This window comes from Corylus avellana, chromosome ca10 (assembly GCF_901000735.1).
Source record: "Corylus avellana chromosome ca10, CavTom2PMs-1.0".
Lineage (NCBI taxonomy): Eukaryota > Viridiplantae > Streptophyta > Magnoliopsida > Fagales > Betulaceae > Corylus > Corylus avellana.
The window spans coordinates 2944261-2963065 of NC_081550.1; the positions used below are offsets into that span (position 1 = coordinate 2944261).

An 18805-nucleotide genomic window follows, 5' to 3' on the forward strand; every position below is an offset into this window, starting at 1 on the left:
TCCTATGGCCCCACCGAAAAAAGTAATATGCTCAATACAAGAAATAGGAAGCAGACGCAGTCAAAGCAGCGTGCATTAATTAATCATTTACCATGTACAATATACACATCCACATTAAGTCTCATCAAAGTTGTTTCTTATGATAGTCACTAGTTTGTAAACTACCATATTTCTTCTTTTCTAACAAGCCGGAAGAGAAGGAAAAAAAAAAAAAAAACCCAAATAGACAAATTAAAGGTTTTGCCTAACAAATCTGCCCCGCTAGATGTTGGGGCAGATAAGTACTCTCAAGTAACGTGCCAACTCATTCCCGTTTTGCTTCCCTACGCAACAAATCAAATCACGATTGGGCGCATCGTAGACCACAATAGACAGCTTTGCGAAAGAGAGGATGCACATTTTCCCCTAATACCTCCGCATCCAACTTCTCGATGTGAGGCCATATCTGCCGGCCAATATTAAACGCCGAAAAAAAAAAGTTAGAAACAAAAGATCTTTGTATTAGATGACAGTAAGTACACACATGTAGCAGAATATACAGCACACAGCCAAGCCCCAGATCATTCCAAAGGTTGATGCATTACATGAAGAACAATCAAAGTCTGAAAATAATGATGTACTAGTTAAGAACAGAAAAAACCTTCTTTCCCGTGAACCCTAGCATAGGATCACTCATAAATCTACTTAAGAAAGGACCAAATAAACCATCAACATTCAACAAAAGTATAATTATGTTCACACAATGCTAAAGTTATGCAGTAAAAAGAAGGCCCACCATGCCGTGAGGCAATGCTTTATGCTGTAAAAGATAAGACCGTCTGCCAATCCCCAAGACATGCTCATAACATGAGCAAGGGGGCTAAGGTGGGTAACATGCAGCAAGACTATAGGAAATTGTAAATAAGAAAAGATAAAAGAAAATGGAAAGTAAAATGCACTCTAAAGACAATTCTTAAAACAAAAGCTCCCAAAAGATAAAAGAAATTGAAGATTAGCAAGGCATCGCCATTTTAGATATTCTTCCAGGATCATTTATTCCTCCAGTCCGTTCAAATAGATCTATTAAGGTGAGATTTTTTTACATTTTGCATGAGTTAGTGGAGTCAAATAATAAACATCTTAGCTTATAATTGAATATTAGATAATATTGCACGTATAGACCAATAAATACACCTTTTCTTAAAGAGAAAAGAAGTAATTTCATGTTTTGTGCATACTCATCTCCCATATATGACCTCCTTAATTTATTGATTATTTACATTATTATAAAATAGATACTTAAAACTGAAATGGTTGACAATCTACCAAGATTGATAGGCTAGCACCCTAACATAGTTTATCCTTTATGTATATGCCATATTATAGCAAAAAAGAGAATATGCAGCTACATTAGCAGAAATGTACTGCAGATATAGAAGAGTTAAGAAAACGAGACAAGGAAATGGGAAAAGGAAACTCCAACAAAACCATAAAGAAGGAATAACAGGAGTGCCAATAGACTTTATTTACCTCAGAAGCATATTGTCTCGAAAAGGCCTTGACATAGCCCAAAGTTGACAAACACCACTGCTCTTTTTCACCTATGTTATAGCCGTTGCTTGTCCTTCCACCATTTGGCTGACTGCCAAAAATAAAACAGAGCTATTACTGGGATGCCAATATAAAGAAGTTTCTTTTCTTCTTTTATTTATTGATTTTCGGTTGGGGGGGGTGGGGTTGTTGTTAACCTCTTTTGCTGTCTTTCATTCTCATTGTCCACCTCCATCGTTGATGATTCTTCAAGGTCAACTGCCATTGAATCGACTTGAATAGATTTCAATTCCCGCATTGTTCCAGCTATAGATGCATCAGGTAGCCGTTCCATCAATACATTAGAGAAGTTTTTGTACAAAGAGAGGAACAATGCCTGTAAACGCCAATCATGGTAGAAACAAATGTGTAAGGTAATGCCAGATCATAGGGACCGAAATGAAAATGTTAAGTTATAGGTAAGGAGGTGCTAGATCATAGGAACCAAAAGAAAATGTTCTATTCTGAAAATCTCATCTAGCGCAGTCATGTAAGCTCTAACAATGGTTAAATGTTGGAAGCTATTGTAATCACACTTACTATTGCTGGAAGCGCCTACTGCTGACTCACAGATACACCATTGCATGAATTATTCAATAAAAGCCAAGCAATAGTAAACTCAATCTACATGCATGCAGTGTACAAATTGCCATTCGATGACATGTATCTCTGCTCCATTTTTCCAAGCCAAGGCACATAAATAAATGTCTTTCACATTATTTAGGAAAGAATCAATGTTGATGTCTTTCATGTAAAAAGCAAAAACAGAAAGGATAAAAAAAAAAAAGCCTGAACTAAGCATAAGAGACATTGTTTAGTAGATGTTATACACTGCAGGTCAAGAAGGTCAAGATGATAAGAGTCTAGAATTGAAAAGGCAAAAAGCAAAATAAAGCAAAATCCTTGTCAGAAATTAAAGCATAGAGCAGCATTTCCACCCAACCATCCAAGCAATATTAAACATGTCTGATTTTTGCCACCATACATAACTACTAAAATTTTTTTAATTATAACACCTAATTCCAAGATGACAATATGTGCTATGTTTCCATTTAGACTAGTGATTGATGAAAAGCACATTAATTCTTTTTCCCTGATGGTGAACAGAATTGTAACAGATCAAAGGTGTTGGGGAAAGGGGTGGGGAATAAAGAAACATTACTATGAATTATATATCAAGCACCTCATTTTCATCAAGGGCTCGAGCAAGAAGAGCCTCCTTTGCCTCCAAAGACTCACGTACTGATATCTCCTCCTCTTTAGCCTTTTCGGCACGCAATTTCAAACGATTCAACCTCACGGGGTTTTCACCAAGAACAGGTTCACCATCTACAAGTGTAAGCTTTGACTCGGCAACCTCCAACTCAGCTTTTGCCTTTGCTGCAGCTTCTTCAGCAGATACAATACCCTTCTTAAGAGATGATATCTCTTTCCTAAGATCAGAGATTCGATTATATGTCTTGCTAACCGCATTTCTTAGAACCTGTAGATGGGAAAAAGAAAAGGTCAGATCTACAAGACGAGTTGAAAATAATTATTATAATATTCCAATGCAGTACAGGAAGGAAAACCAAATAACCAAAAATATTTCTCTTGGTTTTTTTTTTTTTTTTGGTTGGTGGAGGCTTGGGTGCTGGTTATATTCAGTAAACATACATAAACCATCAAGTAACAGGGAACAAAACAATCTATAGAAACTGCGATGATGTACCTCCCATGGATGATCAGATGTATGAAATTGCTCTATATTTTCTGGAGAAAAGACCCATCTCACAATGGCTAAATTAGATATAAGTCGGTAACCCATCATCCTATCAATTGCTATAGCTGCCACTTGGGCATTATTCTTCCAGTAATAACCCACTTCAGCTATAAGCATGACTTGCTTGTCTTGATCAGGACATATCTTTGTAATTACTTGACCATATCTCTCCAAGACGGTGATCAAATGTGTAAAACTTTTAGATCCAATGTCAAGAAAAGTTTGCGTGACCACTTTGAGGGTACCTTCCAGACCATGAGGTGGAAACACACTTTCTTCAATCCATGAAATAATCTCACGGGCAGCTGCCCTTCCTTTCACCATGTTACTGAGATCTGCAGAAAGTGCATGCAGTTCAGTTCTTTCTGTATCACCATCAACACTGAATCTGAAGTTTGGTCCACCCCTCGGAGGAAGCAACTCTTCTAAACCAGGTGCGTTCTCAATGCTCTATATGGAAAAATATTATGAGGGAAATACGTCAGAAGATTAACACCATCTAGAGGTTGACTCTTATGGAAACAGTTACAACCATGCTTAAGCAGACTTCAGCATGACTTGTTACCTGCTTAACTTTGTCCCAGTATGACAAACGGACTTCTCTCTCTAAAACTTCCTGAACAAACACACGTTGCGGGGCCCATTTTGGGAGGTCCAAGACATATGCCCACTCTGTCCATGGCCAGATGAATTCGAAATTTGATCTGCATGGTTAGGATGCCATTAAAAAAGTACATAAACCAAGTAAAGAATATGTTCAACTTCTATAATGGGAGGATGAACTTCTTCGAGTAAGGTGTTTCCTTTTGTATACTTTTTGTGCACTTAGAGGCGTGTCGATTACTTATCCAAAAAAAATAATGGGAGGATGAATCATGAACTTAGCCGTAGTTCTAAGCACCTAAGTTCTACTCATGTGGACATGCCTTGATAGTAAGTTCACTAAACCTCAGAGAAAATTCGTAATAAATATTTAGTAACCTGGAACTGTCCCAAACACAAACGGCGGAAGAAAAAGAAAAAGAGTATTCCTTGTTTCTAGTGCACTGGACATCTAATCTGACCATGGTCAGACATAATCAAACTAGACTGTCAAGTGTACCAGAGATCATATATTTGGACCCATAATTCAGATTTTCAAGGAAACATACATAACTAGCAAAGACACATTCCAAATTCAAGGCCTTGACAAATCCTGAAAGTTCCGACTTCTTTATTAAATGAACAAAACATTGTTTTGATAGAAATCCATTGATAGTGACAACATAGGAAAACAATTCAGGCAGCAACCCCAACTAGCCAAGATTAAGGTCTAGTTGAGTTGAGCCAAGTAAATGGAATGTACCTGATTATTAGCACGTGTGGCCACTGAGTGACGCAATGTGCAGACTTTTCCTCTAAATAAATTTCATTCCTTTTTACACAATTAGCTCCAAATTTGGTACAATTTCAAATCCAAATGATTCTCAAAAGCAAAAACTAAAAGTGCAGTTGTTAATTACATAAACACAGTTCAAAGAGCAATACTCAATCTTGCTTTTATTTGGAGGAATGGACTTCCTCGTATCATTGCTACTCTCTCTTTATAAAACTTAACCTTTCCACAAAAAAAGGGAAAATATATTTTAGCCTCATGAACTACACCACATTTTCATTTACACCTCCGTACTTTAAAAAGTGACATCGGGGTCCTTCATACTCACCGCGTGTAAAATGAGACATTTTTATATTTTTCTCCCCAAAATATCCTTGAAGTTATTAAAAATACGAAAAATAATTCTTTGAAAAAAAATTAAGGGGCTAATAGGAAAAGGGCAACACCCCTCTTTGGTATTTTCAGTTTTTCTTTCTCTTTTGTTCATTTTTTTTAATATTTTTTATTTTTTAATATCTTTAAGGGTATTTTGGTAAGAAAAATGAAAAAAAAAATGTCTAATTTGACATGTGGTGAGTATGGGGGGCCCAATGTCACCTTTTAAAGTTTGGAGGCGTAAATGAAAATGTAGTGGTAGTTAAAGGGGCTACTAAATGGGGTAGTAGTTCAAGAGGGATGTGTACTTTTTTTAAAAAAATAAAATAAAAAATAAAACAAGATTACATTCCTTTGATGGCTAGATCTCATAGTAGCATAGTAGCATGTAACTATAGAATTGAGGAAACTCTTCATAAAGCAACACTAAAAGCAATTCTTAAAAAATGGATTTTGTCACCTCATCTAAATATCAGAAAAAGTAGAAAATGTCAGTCTAGTTATCACAAAAACTACATTCTCAAATAAAAAAAATCCCAATGCTTGAACTTACAGGTGGTGTGAAAACCAAAGAATGAGCCGTGTTCGACATTCCATATCTATATCAGCTATTTTCTCAAAAAGAGCACGAACTGCACCCGCTACAACTGAAGGAAATGCCCCGGGAAGAGCCTAAGAATAAAACTTCATAGTCAGATAACTTTACGAATGAAACAAATCTCATTTGCCTATGCAACTTATTACAGAGCCTCTGGTAGATCCTTCCAAGAAAACAAAAGAGGAAGTGGTAAGACTTGCTTCAACTAAAATAAAGTTTCCATAGTACCTTACAAAGGTCTATGATAACCAGGGTGTAATATATTGGCCTGAATGGAGGTTGTGGTAGCATAAGTAACTGCAAGAAAGAGGCAGAAGTATCATTTAAGTCGGACATTCTACTAAACCAAACTGTTAACAAATGCAAGTATTAAAGCTATACCGAGAACAATTGGAAACAGATTCTAAACATAATAAAACCCCTTTTTTCCCCTCAGTTTTGCAAGTTAAGACTTTGCTAACAATTTGCCTGCAGCAAGTATCACTTCCATATACTCTCAAGGGGAAGAAAAAAAATGACAAAGAAACCTCATGTTTCATATGGTTTTGGTTTCCAACATGAATATTGCAATTAAATTGAGCCAAAACTTGCACCAGGACTAGTTGGGTTAAGGGGACAAACCAAATAAATCTTTCCCTACAGCTTCTTTAAGAAATCCTACAAGTTCCAACTTCTGCAATTTTTCAGGCCTGAAGCAATGGACTAAACTCCTATCAAGATTGGCAAGATCTTGACCAAGGCTTTGCATATTAAGGGTTTCAATATGTATTAAAGGTAAATGCATAGCATTTTGCTTCATCACTTAAAAAAGAAAAAAAAAAAAAAAAAATAGAAGAAAGAAATGCATGTGCATGAGCAATAGTGCAATAAAATAAAAACTGACATGACTTTTGAAATCGCATGTACAGAGTGTGACCAGTAAAGAGTACCATATGATGCTAATAAAATGAAGAGAACTATTGATGTCTCACATATATGGAGATAGGGTGCAGCATTATGATTAATGACAAACTACCATTGGAAAATCCTATTATTTCATTTTTCACATTATAAGGGAACCTGGTCCACACAAAAATTGTATCCTTCAATTCAATTTAACAAAAACACAAATAAAAATACATTGAAGCAGAAGGAGCTACTTCAATTCAATTAGACCCTTAGCAATTCACACAAGAAATGAGAGGCCAAGGATGACTTCAAATGGCAAGCGCGACTTTACGCATATAACCTTAAAGAAGATTGAAGCTCACTCTTTCCATAGTATTTTTGACACAAAATATTGCACAGAAGACTGTAGTTCCCTAAAATGGCACAATGTGGTAAACTCCTAACAATTAGCCATCAGCTATCTATTTAATCACTATAAAATCATACAATGTATCATACCCCTATCAAATACATTATTTGACACCACATAAATGTGTAACCGATTTGAGAAAGCATATAATCAGGAAGAACCACATAACACATAGGATCTTGCTAAATTTCCAAATAGCATAATGGCAAGGTTGCAAAATCTTACTTGGGAGAAAATTGTCTCTGCCATAAGATACTCATATCTAAAAGGCACCGGCAGGCCAACCATGAAGGAAGCACATTCCTTTCGACTAGCTTTGCATGAACCAAGAAACATCAATAATAAAAATTAATACTAAAGGCCAAAGGTTAAAAAAAAAAAAAAAAAACTGAGGATAGGAAAGTTCACCCGCATAAAGTAAATTAAGGAGCATAAAAAAGCAGCAAGATAACTGATCTAGATCAAACAAATTAAACAAGAGACCAAATATAATAACTAAAATTGAAACTATAAGCAAAACAATATGCAGGATTAACAAACACTAACAAGTTGTACAAAAAAAATTCTAGGGTGTGCAAATCTCTCACTGACCCATTATTCTAACCATAGCATGGCTGGCACATTGCTTAAGATCTTACCTAGGTAACAATATGGTCCAATGAATTTTTTCCTACTTAATTAGTTATTTGATTGGTACATTACACACATTCAGTGGGGTCTTGAATCCATAACCTCATCCTCAACAAGAAGAGGAGGTGCAACTTCTTCAGGGATTCTTCTTTAGCTTGAAAGCTTTAATGCTTATGTGTCATAATGCTATTATTTTTCAGAATGAAGTCAATTAATGCTTTACGTGTGTTTTAGACTCATCTAATTCTTTAAGTACCATTAAAAGCCTTCGAATGCACTTGATTGAAGATCCAACTATGTCCCAAAACTTACAGAGGAAGAGGAAATTTAAGTTTAAGATATATATATATGAAAAACCACATAGGCTATAAAATTGGTCTAATCTTTAAATAGCAGCAATACAAACCATCCATTAAAGAAGAAAAGCACATCTAGCAGATACTCTTCCATAACGAACCGATCAATAGGTTGTAGGTCCTGCCATTCAAGAGAACACAAAAAATTATGGCATCAATCAATCACCGTTTCCAAATGCTCTGCCAATTTGCATTTGACAGAAATAAAAGAGTCCAAATACTGAAATATGACATGCTAATACTTAATATTAAAGTAGCATAGTGATAACACAGAATTATATACGAGAATAAATGCAATAATTTTCTATTTGCAGCCTTATTGAATATGCTATGTCCAGTCTAATCCACTTTTTAAAACTAGCGTAAAACTTATTAAAGAGATAGCACGAAATAGCATGAAAAATCAAGAAGCAGAAATGCAAACAAAAGTCTGCAAATCAAAAAAGTTTGGAACATCAAATCAGTCACCAAAAGGTATAAGCTCACAAAACTACCCTCCTTAATTTAAAATCAAATAAAGCAAGTAGAAAAAGGGTATTTATTGACTATTCAAATAAAGTAAAGGGTAAATTAGACAAGTTATTAAATATTGCAGACAATATTTTAGGACATTCCAAATGAAAGGACCAACAATATAGGGCAGAAGGGTAACTTTTAAGCCACACAGAATAAAAAATGTTTAATAGATAGCTGTATCACCTAGAGGTCAAAAGTTTAATAAGCACTAGTAATTTTAAAATCAAATAGCTTAAGAACCAAAGAGGTTAAATACACAGATAACCCTGAAGAATGAAAATATTAAACCACATACATTTAATATTAACATCTACTATTGAAAACTACCTCAAATTTACTTGCGGGAAATATATTGAGCCTGCGTATCCTTTGAGGATACTTTAACTCCGCTTCATGCTTTTGTCTACCATAATTTATCCCAGAAAGTGCTGAAGGAGAATGGGTTTGCTCAGGACAGCTAATGGGCCCAAACTCATGAGACTTACCAGAAACCAGCTGAGCTTCAAATGAAAGATGAGGTCTAGGAACTGACAAGTGAAAAAGTAGAACACAGATCATAAAACCAACCAGAGAAAACACGAATGAATACAAATGATTAGCTTGTCAGAACATAGACTAATCAATGAACATACAATACAATATATAAATAAGTTAAATACATACTTGTTCAATTTATATACTTCTGTAAAAAATTACGAATCCTTCCACAGTTCCCTGATAGAACTGTATGAAAGGAGAATACAACTTTGTATTCATTAAATTCAAAGCAGTGCAATCACCAAAAGTTATTATTAATTACTACTAATGCATTACCTATAAACCATCAATTGCCATAAAACATTTTAAAGTTGCAAATGATTTTCCCAAATTCAAGCATTAAAGGAATAAATGAACTAGTAGCCCATTTCATACAACGATTTAGCTAAAACACCATTACCGCTATCAAGTTTCCATCCATTGTTAGATAAATCTTGTACCCGACTCCATAAATCTTCCAAGAAATCCTGAACAAAGAAAATAAAATAAAATGATTGAGTAGAACAGCTGCACCATTGTAATCCAAGGAGAAACAAGAAAAAGAAATTGTTGTAAAAAATGGCAACATATATATAGTTTTGTCTTATAAAACGTCATTTCATGATTTAATCCACCCTGCTGTTTTGTCTAGGTTAAGTAGAAAATGAAACCCTAATGCCTCATTTTCTTTCTCCCCCACTCTGCAGCCTCAGATCTCCTTCAGCCCTCCCTCTCTCTCTCTAAGCGCTCTCTGTATTTTCATATTAGAATCTACAAGTGTATTTAGTTCAAAAATTAGATTAACCCCATAGAAAAAGGCTCATAAAAGCTTTAAAAAAACAAGAGGCCCAGATAAATTAAGTCCATAGTTCAAAAAAGCCCAAAAAGGAACCCAAAATGCAAAGCGGATGTCATGGGCAGGCAGTTACTAAAATCCATCCATCACAAAGTGCATATGCGGAACAAGAGTGTTATCCGCCCATATAGTGCAGTTTACACCCCTATTATGTGTACAGAGCGGGGCCAAATACTCTCTTCAGAGCATTTTCAAATCTCACATTATTTATATCCTCATTCTATATTATAATTTGTACTTATTAGAATATAATTTTAGAGTATGTAATACTTATTAGAATATAATTTTATTCGATAGCTAAATTATTTTATTCTAAATGCACTCATTTTTCAGATCAACCCTCCTGGCACCAACAGTCTAAGTAGCAATTTCTATATTTGTTATACAACGATTGTTTGAGGCCTATTATTCTTAGAAATCTACGAAGAGTCTTATTTTACACTGGCTTTAAATTGCAGATCTTTTTTCTTTTTTCTAGATCAAGGGACCTAAATGGGTCAATACTGGGTGCTGGAAAGAAAGCAGCAGTGGGCTGAAACAAAGCCCTTACTGGGCTACAAGTGGGATTCAAATTGAGAGCTGTCTTGGCCCTCTTTCATTTAATAAGTAATCAAATTTTATGGAAAGAAAATTAAAAGTGTACTCCCTAGTACATGAGATGTAAACAAGAGAGATGCAAAAAAAGAAACAAGTTGGTGTTTATTAGAGAGAGAGAAAGCCATAAAAAAAATTATAAAAAAAAAAAAAAAAAAAAGCAATTAGCACCCCCTAACAATTGATAGTTACTAAAATACCTTTTCACCAAGTCCGTTCTTAGTTTCATCATCATCTTCAAAAAACGACAAACCACTGTCAGAAGCATGCCTTCTGATGCTCAAATAAGCTTCTATACCAACCATGACTCTCTCTATCTCCTCAGGAACTTGCTGCATATAGATGTGCCATGTCAATAAACAAGGGGGAGAGATAGAGAGAGTTTTACAATTGATAGCATTAAAACTAATGATTAGAAGGGCACATACAAAATTCACAGTACATAAACAGTTAGACACTAGCATATTCTATATGGTCAAGCTTTCTGCTTATGATATGGTTCTTTTTCATTTTATCGAAAGGGAACTTTGCTTCAAATGGATCAATGCATAAATATGATTGACTGCACAGGACTGCTAATTTTACTCGCTTTTTTCAATTTTTTTTTTCCTTAAATGGTGATAATATTTCAATTCATCAAACAATCCCATGTTTTTCCCTATGTTTTGCAACTTAATTCATAGCTGTGACATACAAGCATATGCCCATGATAGTCATATACGCACAAAATATGAGAAGCAAAAGAATGAAATACCAAAGTTTGAGAACTCAAGATTAAGGATGTTGTTGAGAAAAATGTTGAAAGAGATGTCTAAGCTTTGGGGGAATAATGCGAAAAAAAGAATCCACTTTGATGATCATAACTTTCATAAGAAGATAAACTAGAAAATGCCACATAAAATCAGGCAGATTATATATGCAGCACCTAAATAACGTTAGAAAAAAAGAATCCACTTTGATGATCATAACTTTCATAATAAGATAGACTAGAAAATGCCACATAAAATCAGCAGATTATATATGCAGCACCTAAATGACGTTACCTCCATCAGTTCTGCTCCTCCCCATGGGAGACAAGATAAAATGCAAGTTATGTAAAAGTCAGCACATGCTTGCCACGAGGGATTTCCCTTCTCTTCGTCCACTGTTGTGGCAGCCGATGATAATAATGTTTCAAAGACAACGACCAGAGAACTGGGTTGGAGGACTTTACTACACATCTGTAGAACATAGATGTATATTATTCCAACTATTTCAGCAAGAAAAACGAGTGTCTGTACATAGTAGCACCAAAAAACAAAGATATTCCTACTCTAGAATACAAAAATACTGAATACAAAATTTTCTTCTAAATTGAAACTTATGTGTGCATGTCAAATGACAATAAAGAGAGAATAAAGAATGTCATGTGGCCTGTCGGAATTAAAGCCAGTAAAAAAAATGCAACTATTGTGCCAAGCACTTAAAGGGGCAAAACATGAAAACTCTTTCAAAAGTGTCCAAACTGATATCAGAAAGGGGTCAATATAGCGCCATCTCAAAAAGATCTTTTTTTTATAAGAGCAAGAATCCACTGAAAAAAAAAATGGCATCAGAAAATAGGTGCTATTGTGCTACCCAATCTACACATGATGTATACAGGTAGTCATGTCTAAAGCATTTCAAACACCAACTGTATATAGACAGAAATCTAGAAATAAAAGGTATAATAAACTTAGTTTATCATGTTGATTCTGGTTTTCTTATAGAGTATACTTTATTGGAGTTTCTACTTTTAATAAGTACAAGGGTAGAAAATGCAAATATGCATTATGCATTATAAGACTGAAAATTTCCCACTACAAGCATGGGAGCATGCATTTCATACAACCATAACAGTACAAGTAAAAAACATTGTTTTTTGATAAGTAATTCAGTAAGTCTTAGTCACAATATTACTTATCAAAAAAAAAAGGTCTTAGTAACAATATTAATAATTCAAAATCCCAATTTCTCTTCCAACATCATTTTCTTATAAGTGATCTAATTCAACCATTCACCAAAATTTTAAGGCTAAAAAGTCAAGTTTACAAACAAAAACTAGAGAGACGTCATATTCCCATAAGGTAGAACAGTTTCCCAGTGTATGTCAAAGAACTAGGTAATTAACAATACAAGTTAATTGCAGATTTTATTGCATATCTCATTCCAAAGTGTACATACCAAAACAGTCAGGAACCGCATCAAAATACGAATCCTGTTGCAATTTCCAGAATCTAGGGCATCCTGAATGTTAGCCACAAAGAAAGAAAGAGAACAAGAGGTTATCTACAGGAATAATCCCTAAAAAATAATAAGAAAGTTACGTCCAAATAAGATCAAAAACAAACTTTCAACCTATGACATAGAAGTTATCTAGCTTGAATCAAATTAAACAACACCTTCCACATCCTGGGTGGCCAACCTATGCCAAAAATCAGCAGCTTATGTCTATCTTCCCAAATCAGTTTCACATCAGCATCATTTTCGTTCTACTCATTATTCATGGCAGAAAATAGTGTTTATTAACAAAACTTTATCTTTATATAAAAATGATACAGTTGGACTCACTACAAAACAAAAGCCACCTCCCACCTTTCGTGTTGACAAAGGTCAAATTCTAAACAACAATCTGTTCTATTGGAATAGTGAATAAAATCCAATTTACTATCCTGTAATCATTTCTCTTTTTATAAGTAATCAGGAACCTCATTTAGAAGCCTCCGGGCGTGTACAACAGATTTCGAACAGAAATTCAAAAGATCATCAAAATCTAGAGAAAAAGGAATGTTGCTGAATGCAGCCATCCAATCAATATTTTGAATAGAGATAGGGATTTCAAAAAATAGAACTTTAGCTTGTTACAGAGAGCTAAAAATTTGGAACAAATATAGGTCCAGTTTGGTTGTGTTTTCATAAAACAATTCAAAGAAAAACACTGTATTTTTCCAGAGAACAAAAAAGAACCTTAAAAACATGGTTTTGCAATGGATTTATTTTTTCTAAGCCGAATAAAAAAAACAGAAAACATACTTTTAATGTTCAAATATGTTGTATTTTCGATTAGTTTTCTGGAAGAAAAAAAATGTTTGGTAGTGAATTTTTGCACCATTTCCTGTTTTCATGAATTTAAAAACAGAAAGCAAAGCGGCCCATACTCTCTCATTTCTAACCACTCCTGCTGCAGAGTCAATGTCCAGGTCTGGTCATGGGCCAGGCCAGATATCATGTGTATTGCTGGCCTTGGCCATTAGATGTTTAATCATGCATGATCAATCAAAACAAACAAAAAAAAAAATTACTCATTCGACATCTTTCTGATCAATCAAAACCTCTTCCCAAACTCTGTCCAATCAGGAATAACCAGAGAAGGCTAGGGCATCTAAGCTGTAAGATAAGAACTAGAGAAAGGCACCCTAGCAACCTTTGCCAGACACATGCTAGCTCACCTGAAGATTAGTTTGAGTAGTTTCCACTACTTTCCTGACAAAGTCTTCATTTTCCAAGTTTGTCAAGCCAATCTAATGAGAGAGATAAGAAAGAAGGGGGGTGGGGAGGGGTGGGGACAGAGACAGGTAGATCCATTAGTATCCAACAGGGAGTATCATCTAATAAGCACAAAATATCCAGTCATTTATGATAAACAAATTGAGGAAAACATAGACGGATTCAATAATTCAGTATATCTCCGATGTCCATACCCAAATTCTAACCAGTTTTTCTAGTTGGTGCACGTAAACATCTAGTCATAAATACACACACAGTAAGCCTAATGGAGTATCTTTGATAAGAAGCCTAATGGAGTATTCTGAAATCAACCTCTACATTTAGTTTCATAACTTACATTCAGAGAGACATAAATAAGTACATGTATCCATATATATGCAATGGCATTCAAATAAATATATGCTCTTTCTAGAATGAAAGCAAAAACATAGATGAAAAGGCTGAACGAGAATGGAGAGCAATATGATGAAAATGCACTTACCACTGTCCCATATAAAGGAATCTTGTGAGGCAGTTGTTCAGCACATTGGATAAGGAACTGTCAGCAAGAAGACAAGCAAGCAAATACCTCAATAGATGCATAACAGCTAAATCATCACATAATACAGAGCATTAAAAAACATCTTATTCAAAATTATAAATGTCAAATGATAATCTATTGAAATTGAACAGCAGACACAACATAGGGAGCTCGAAGAGACATGGTGTCAAGCATGGAACTGGAATTTGGAAGCAAGAACACATCTATACACATATTAGCTATGCAAGTACAATATATATATGTACATGTTAACCATAATAAATCAACAATGGGCCTGCTCTTTGGCGAAAAAAATATTAACTATCACTTGCCCCATACTGATATTCAACGATTAATAAACCTAAAACTTTCTTCCTCTCAATTTTCTGCTTTACAGTTAACTTAAGCAAAATTACTCTTCTAATTTTTCCACTTAGCAAACAAAGAGCCAATATCATCCTAAATAAATAAAATTACACCTCAGAACTTAAAAAAATAAAATTACTCTTCTAAATGCACACCCTTTTTACTATTCCTCGCTAATTGAAGTAAACAGAGTATATGCACTTATGTATAAGAAAAAGAAGCGAACATTACATCCAAAACATCGTTCTCGGAGTGCTCCATCTCTCGCCGAAGTGCGCCGAAACATGTTTCCTGCAAGTCCGAAACGAAACCCAACAGTGTTCAGTCAAGTGCAAAGCTCGCGATAGTCGCTTTGTAGGTAGGTAGAGCAGAGAAAGGTTCACGAATTGGTCGTGAAAAACACGAGTGTGGCGCAAAATAGGGTTTCAGAGTAACCAAGAACAAAGTAATACACACATGCATACATATATACAGAAACACGGAGAGAGAGAGAGAGAGAGAGAGAGATGCTACAGACAATGTGGTCTTTGAAGTCGGAGGAGGTGCTGTACTCTTGGGAATTGTCGCCGATTCGTAGAAGAAGATTCATCCAACTGCTCATTTTCTCCTATTTTCTTTGCTGAGAGACGAGCAGAGACTTTCAGAGAGAGAGAGAGGGAATTTGCAGGGTTTTATCGTTCATGGCCTGTACTATTGGGGAAAGAACCAACTTCACTTGAACCCTAATCCGAGCTGCCCCGGAGGTCCGGCCCATTAGAGTTTTTTCTTTCTTTCTTTTTTTTTTTTTTTTTTGGGCGGATAGCTTGAACTATATACTTTTTTTTTAAAAAAAAAAAAATTTATTTCTTAGAGTTTTCCTTTTTCTTTTTTTTTCGCGTTTCATTGCATAAGTTTATCACGAATTTGAAATGATCATTACGAGAAATTTTCAGCCATTTTTGCACAATGTCACGTTAATTTTAAATTTTTATTAAAAATTAAAATAAAGAGAAAAAATGGGAACCCCTTGGGAGGGTGGCCAGCAATGTACCCTAGTGGCGGAGTTAAGAATTATTTTTTGGGAGGGCCAATTTTGTTTTAGTTATGTATAAATAAAAATGAAAAATAGTAGGTATTCTCCGAATGTTCTTCGAGTGTCCTCATAGTTCTTGGTGGATATTATTTTCTAAAAACCAAGTGAGATAAATAAACATCACTTTCTTTTCTTTTTTTTAGAAAATAATTTCCACATGAGATCACGAGAATACCATAAGAATACCTAGCATTCCCCAATAAAAAAAATATAATAAACACAATCTAAATAGAAATGAAGTATTCTTCTATAAGATAATATGTCAAACTTTCATAAATATGTGTTAATTTGGTATATTAGTAAAGTAACATGCATGTAGGCATAATTATTAATTAGTACCAAACAAAAAAAAAAAAAAAAAAAAAAAAAAGCAATTTGAAGGTGTCTCTTTCAATTTTCTATATTTTCACATTTGTTCAAGGTCGACATTTTTCTCCAGAATTTTCTCTAGCTTTCTTTTAAATCATGAAATTGTTAGAGTATTTCATAAAAGTTCAGTTTAAAACTATTACTGAATTACAATTGAAGAATATCACTGAGTGACACTTGAAAACTGTCACTGAGTTACAAGTGAATAATTAAAGATTATCACCTAACTAACCTAGCTAGAATAGAAGTTTATTTGTATCCCACATGATTCTCCTATAAATAGGAGCATGTTATATTGTAAATATCACTCAGATAAATAAGAGCTTAATGTAGCCTTAGGCAGGGATGGAACCATCTTTGAATTTGGGGCAACCAAGGGCTAAATTTTTTTTTTTGAGGACCAATTGGCAAAAAATACCTTAAATTAGTTTTTTTTATCAAATTTTTTTTTTTTTGCCTTAATTTTTTTTTCTTGTAATTTGGGGGGACCTTGGCCACTACCGGTCCCCCTAGATCCATTAGATCAATATCTAGCCTAAGGCTTAATCTTATGGATGTAGATCATATACCGAATCACGTTTATCTTTGTGTCGTTATCTTATTATTTCTTATTTATTTCATACGTTCTCACATGTTAGAAATTTCTCACAAATGGTGCAATTCATTAATGAAAGATATATATATATATATATATATATATATATATATATATATATATATATATATACTTTTCATTTATTTATATATTTCTTCTTCTTTTTTTCCTCTCTCTTTTTGGATGAATAGTAGTTTCTTACTTTTTGCTCAAACTGAGAATGGACAAATCATTTATAATAGTTAGATCTGATTATTATTAGCATTTTTTTCTCCCTAGCAGAATATATATTTTGTAGATTTTCTTTATAGTATGAATAGTTAAATAGGCTAATTAGCATATTCAATATTCATACTATAAACTTTGTTTATTATTATTTTTCTATTTCTTTCTTTCCTTTATTACTTTCTCTCTCCTCCTCTTTCTTTCACATTGTCTCTCACACAAAATAACATTTTAAAAAATAAAGAGTATAATAGATAATATGTTGGAGTGCGTATAGAAAAATGAGTAGTTAAATTAAAAATTTATATTTTTTCAGTAGCTATTTTGATTATTTTTATTGGAGATTGGATTTATCTCAGAGATTCGCTAATTTAAATAATTAGTGATAATGCACCTTCTCCAACTATATAAGACAATGTTCACGTGAAATGAATGGTAAAGTTCACGTGATGCTAACATGCATATTGTCCCCATCATCATACATAACAAATTCTTAGCTAAAAAGCAAAATTAGTCCAAAACGCAACCATCTATCCAAAACTGATCCTACACAGCTCACTTTCTCATTGCCAATTTCAAGCCCAATTCAGTCATTTCAACCCTCCATGCAAATAGATAAAGTAATCCTCAATCTCATTCTATAAATTAATTAATCTAGGGCACATAGAATTAGGATTAATTAGAGGTGGCCGGGAGAGCTAGAGATGGCAAAAATCGGTTGCTTTTCTTTGGCAGTCTTGGTGGTTGCCGGAATACTATTGATGATCTCATCGTCCGGCAATGGTGAGCAAGTGATAATGGGCAAAGGTTGTGAGGGTGATGTGCTAGGGCTTGCGTCACAGTGCGAGAAGTATGTGCGTAAATCGGGGCCGAAGATTAAGCCATCGTGGGGCTGCTGTGCGGTGGTCAAGAATGCTGACGTGCCATGCGTGTGCAGTTTAGTTAACAAAGAAATCGAGCAGGTGATTGATATGGAGAAGGTGGTCTACGTGGCTCGCAGCTGTGGTAAAACAGTTGCACCAGGAACTAAATGTGGAAGTAAGTTTTTTTATATATATATTAAATTTTTTATGTGGTGTAGGATGTTATTATCATTTTGAGTTAGGTTAGATTTAAGGTAAAATTCTAACTAATAAGTGAAAAGGGTAAGGTAAATTACAAGAACATTGAACATTTAATTAAGGGAATAAGTGTGGTTTTCGCTTATTATTATTATTATTATTGAAAAAAGGACATACTAATTAATGTTGTGATTTTCAGGTTATTCTGTCCCACCGCCACAGGCATGAAATCAAGTCGAAGAAAAAGAGGGGGAAAATAACGATGGTGCTTAATTACGTATACGACATGTCTTTCAGTGTACTCAGCACACTATCATATATTGTTTTCCCTAAGTAATATTGGTCTACCAATTAACTAAGAAGTAATGGAGATTTGTACTCGCTTTGAATATGATACAAAACCTCTATATTTGTATCGAGTATTATTATAATCGTGCGTTATATGATTGTTATATAATTAGAATGACGTAAAAATGAACAATTTTTATCATTCATATTTTTTCATTTGATGACAACATATGAATGATCAAAAGTTTTCATTGGACTTAAATCAAATTTCATAAAATATCAAGTTCTAAAAATTATTTCCCAAAAAACAAATTTATTTTATTTTTTCTTTTTTATACAC

At 34.2% G+C, this 18805-nt stretch overlaps 2 protein-coding genes across 2 annotated transcripts; one reads left to right on the top strand and one right to left on the bottom strand.

Annotated features, from left to right (window-relative positions):
• Positions 1-41: 41 nt before the first annotated feature.
• LOC132164088 (nuclear cap-binding protein subunit 1) lies at positions 42-15608 on the bottom strand. The gene is made up of 19 exons (XM_059574506.1): positions 15373-15608; positions 15087-15146; positions 14451-14507; positions 13912-13983; positions 12647-12709; positions 11488-11664; positions 10645-10776; positions 9416-9482; positions 8806-9005; positions 8013-8083; positions 7202-7286; positions 5908-5976; positions 5635-5753; positions 3897-4035; positions 3281-3781; positions 2753-3052; positions 1728-1906; positions 1510-1621; positions 42-445 (listed from the first exon to the last, which is right to left on the bottom strand). Exons 1-19 carry the CDS (start codon positions 15454-15456, stop codon positions 341-343), a joined length of 2592 nt encoding a protein of 863 aa, XP_059430489.1. The 5' UTR covers positions 15457-15608; the 3' UTR covers positions 42-340.
• A 2140-nt stretch (positions 15609-17748) lies between these two features.
• LOC132164090 (uncharacterized) lies at positions 17749-18574 on the top strand. Its single transcript, XM_059574507.1, has 2 exons — positions 17749-18154; positions 18377-18574. Exons 1-2 carry the CDS (start codon positions 17821-17823, stop codon positions 18403-18405), a joined length of 363 nt encoding a protein of 120 aa, XP_059430490.1. The 5' UTR covers positions 17749-17820; the 3' UTR covers positions 18406-18574.
• Positions 18575-18805: the final 231 nt, after the last annotated feature.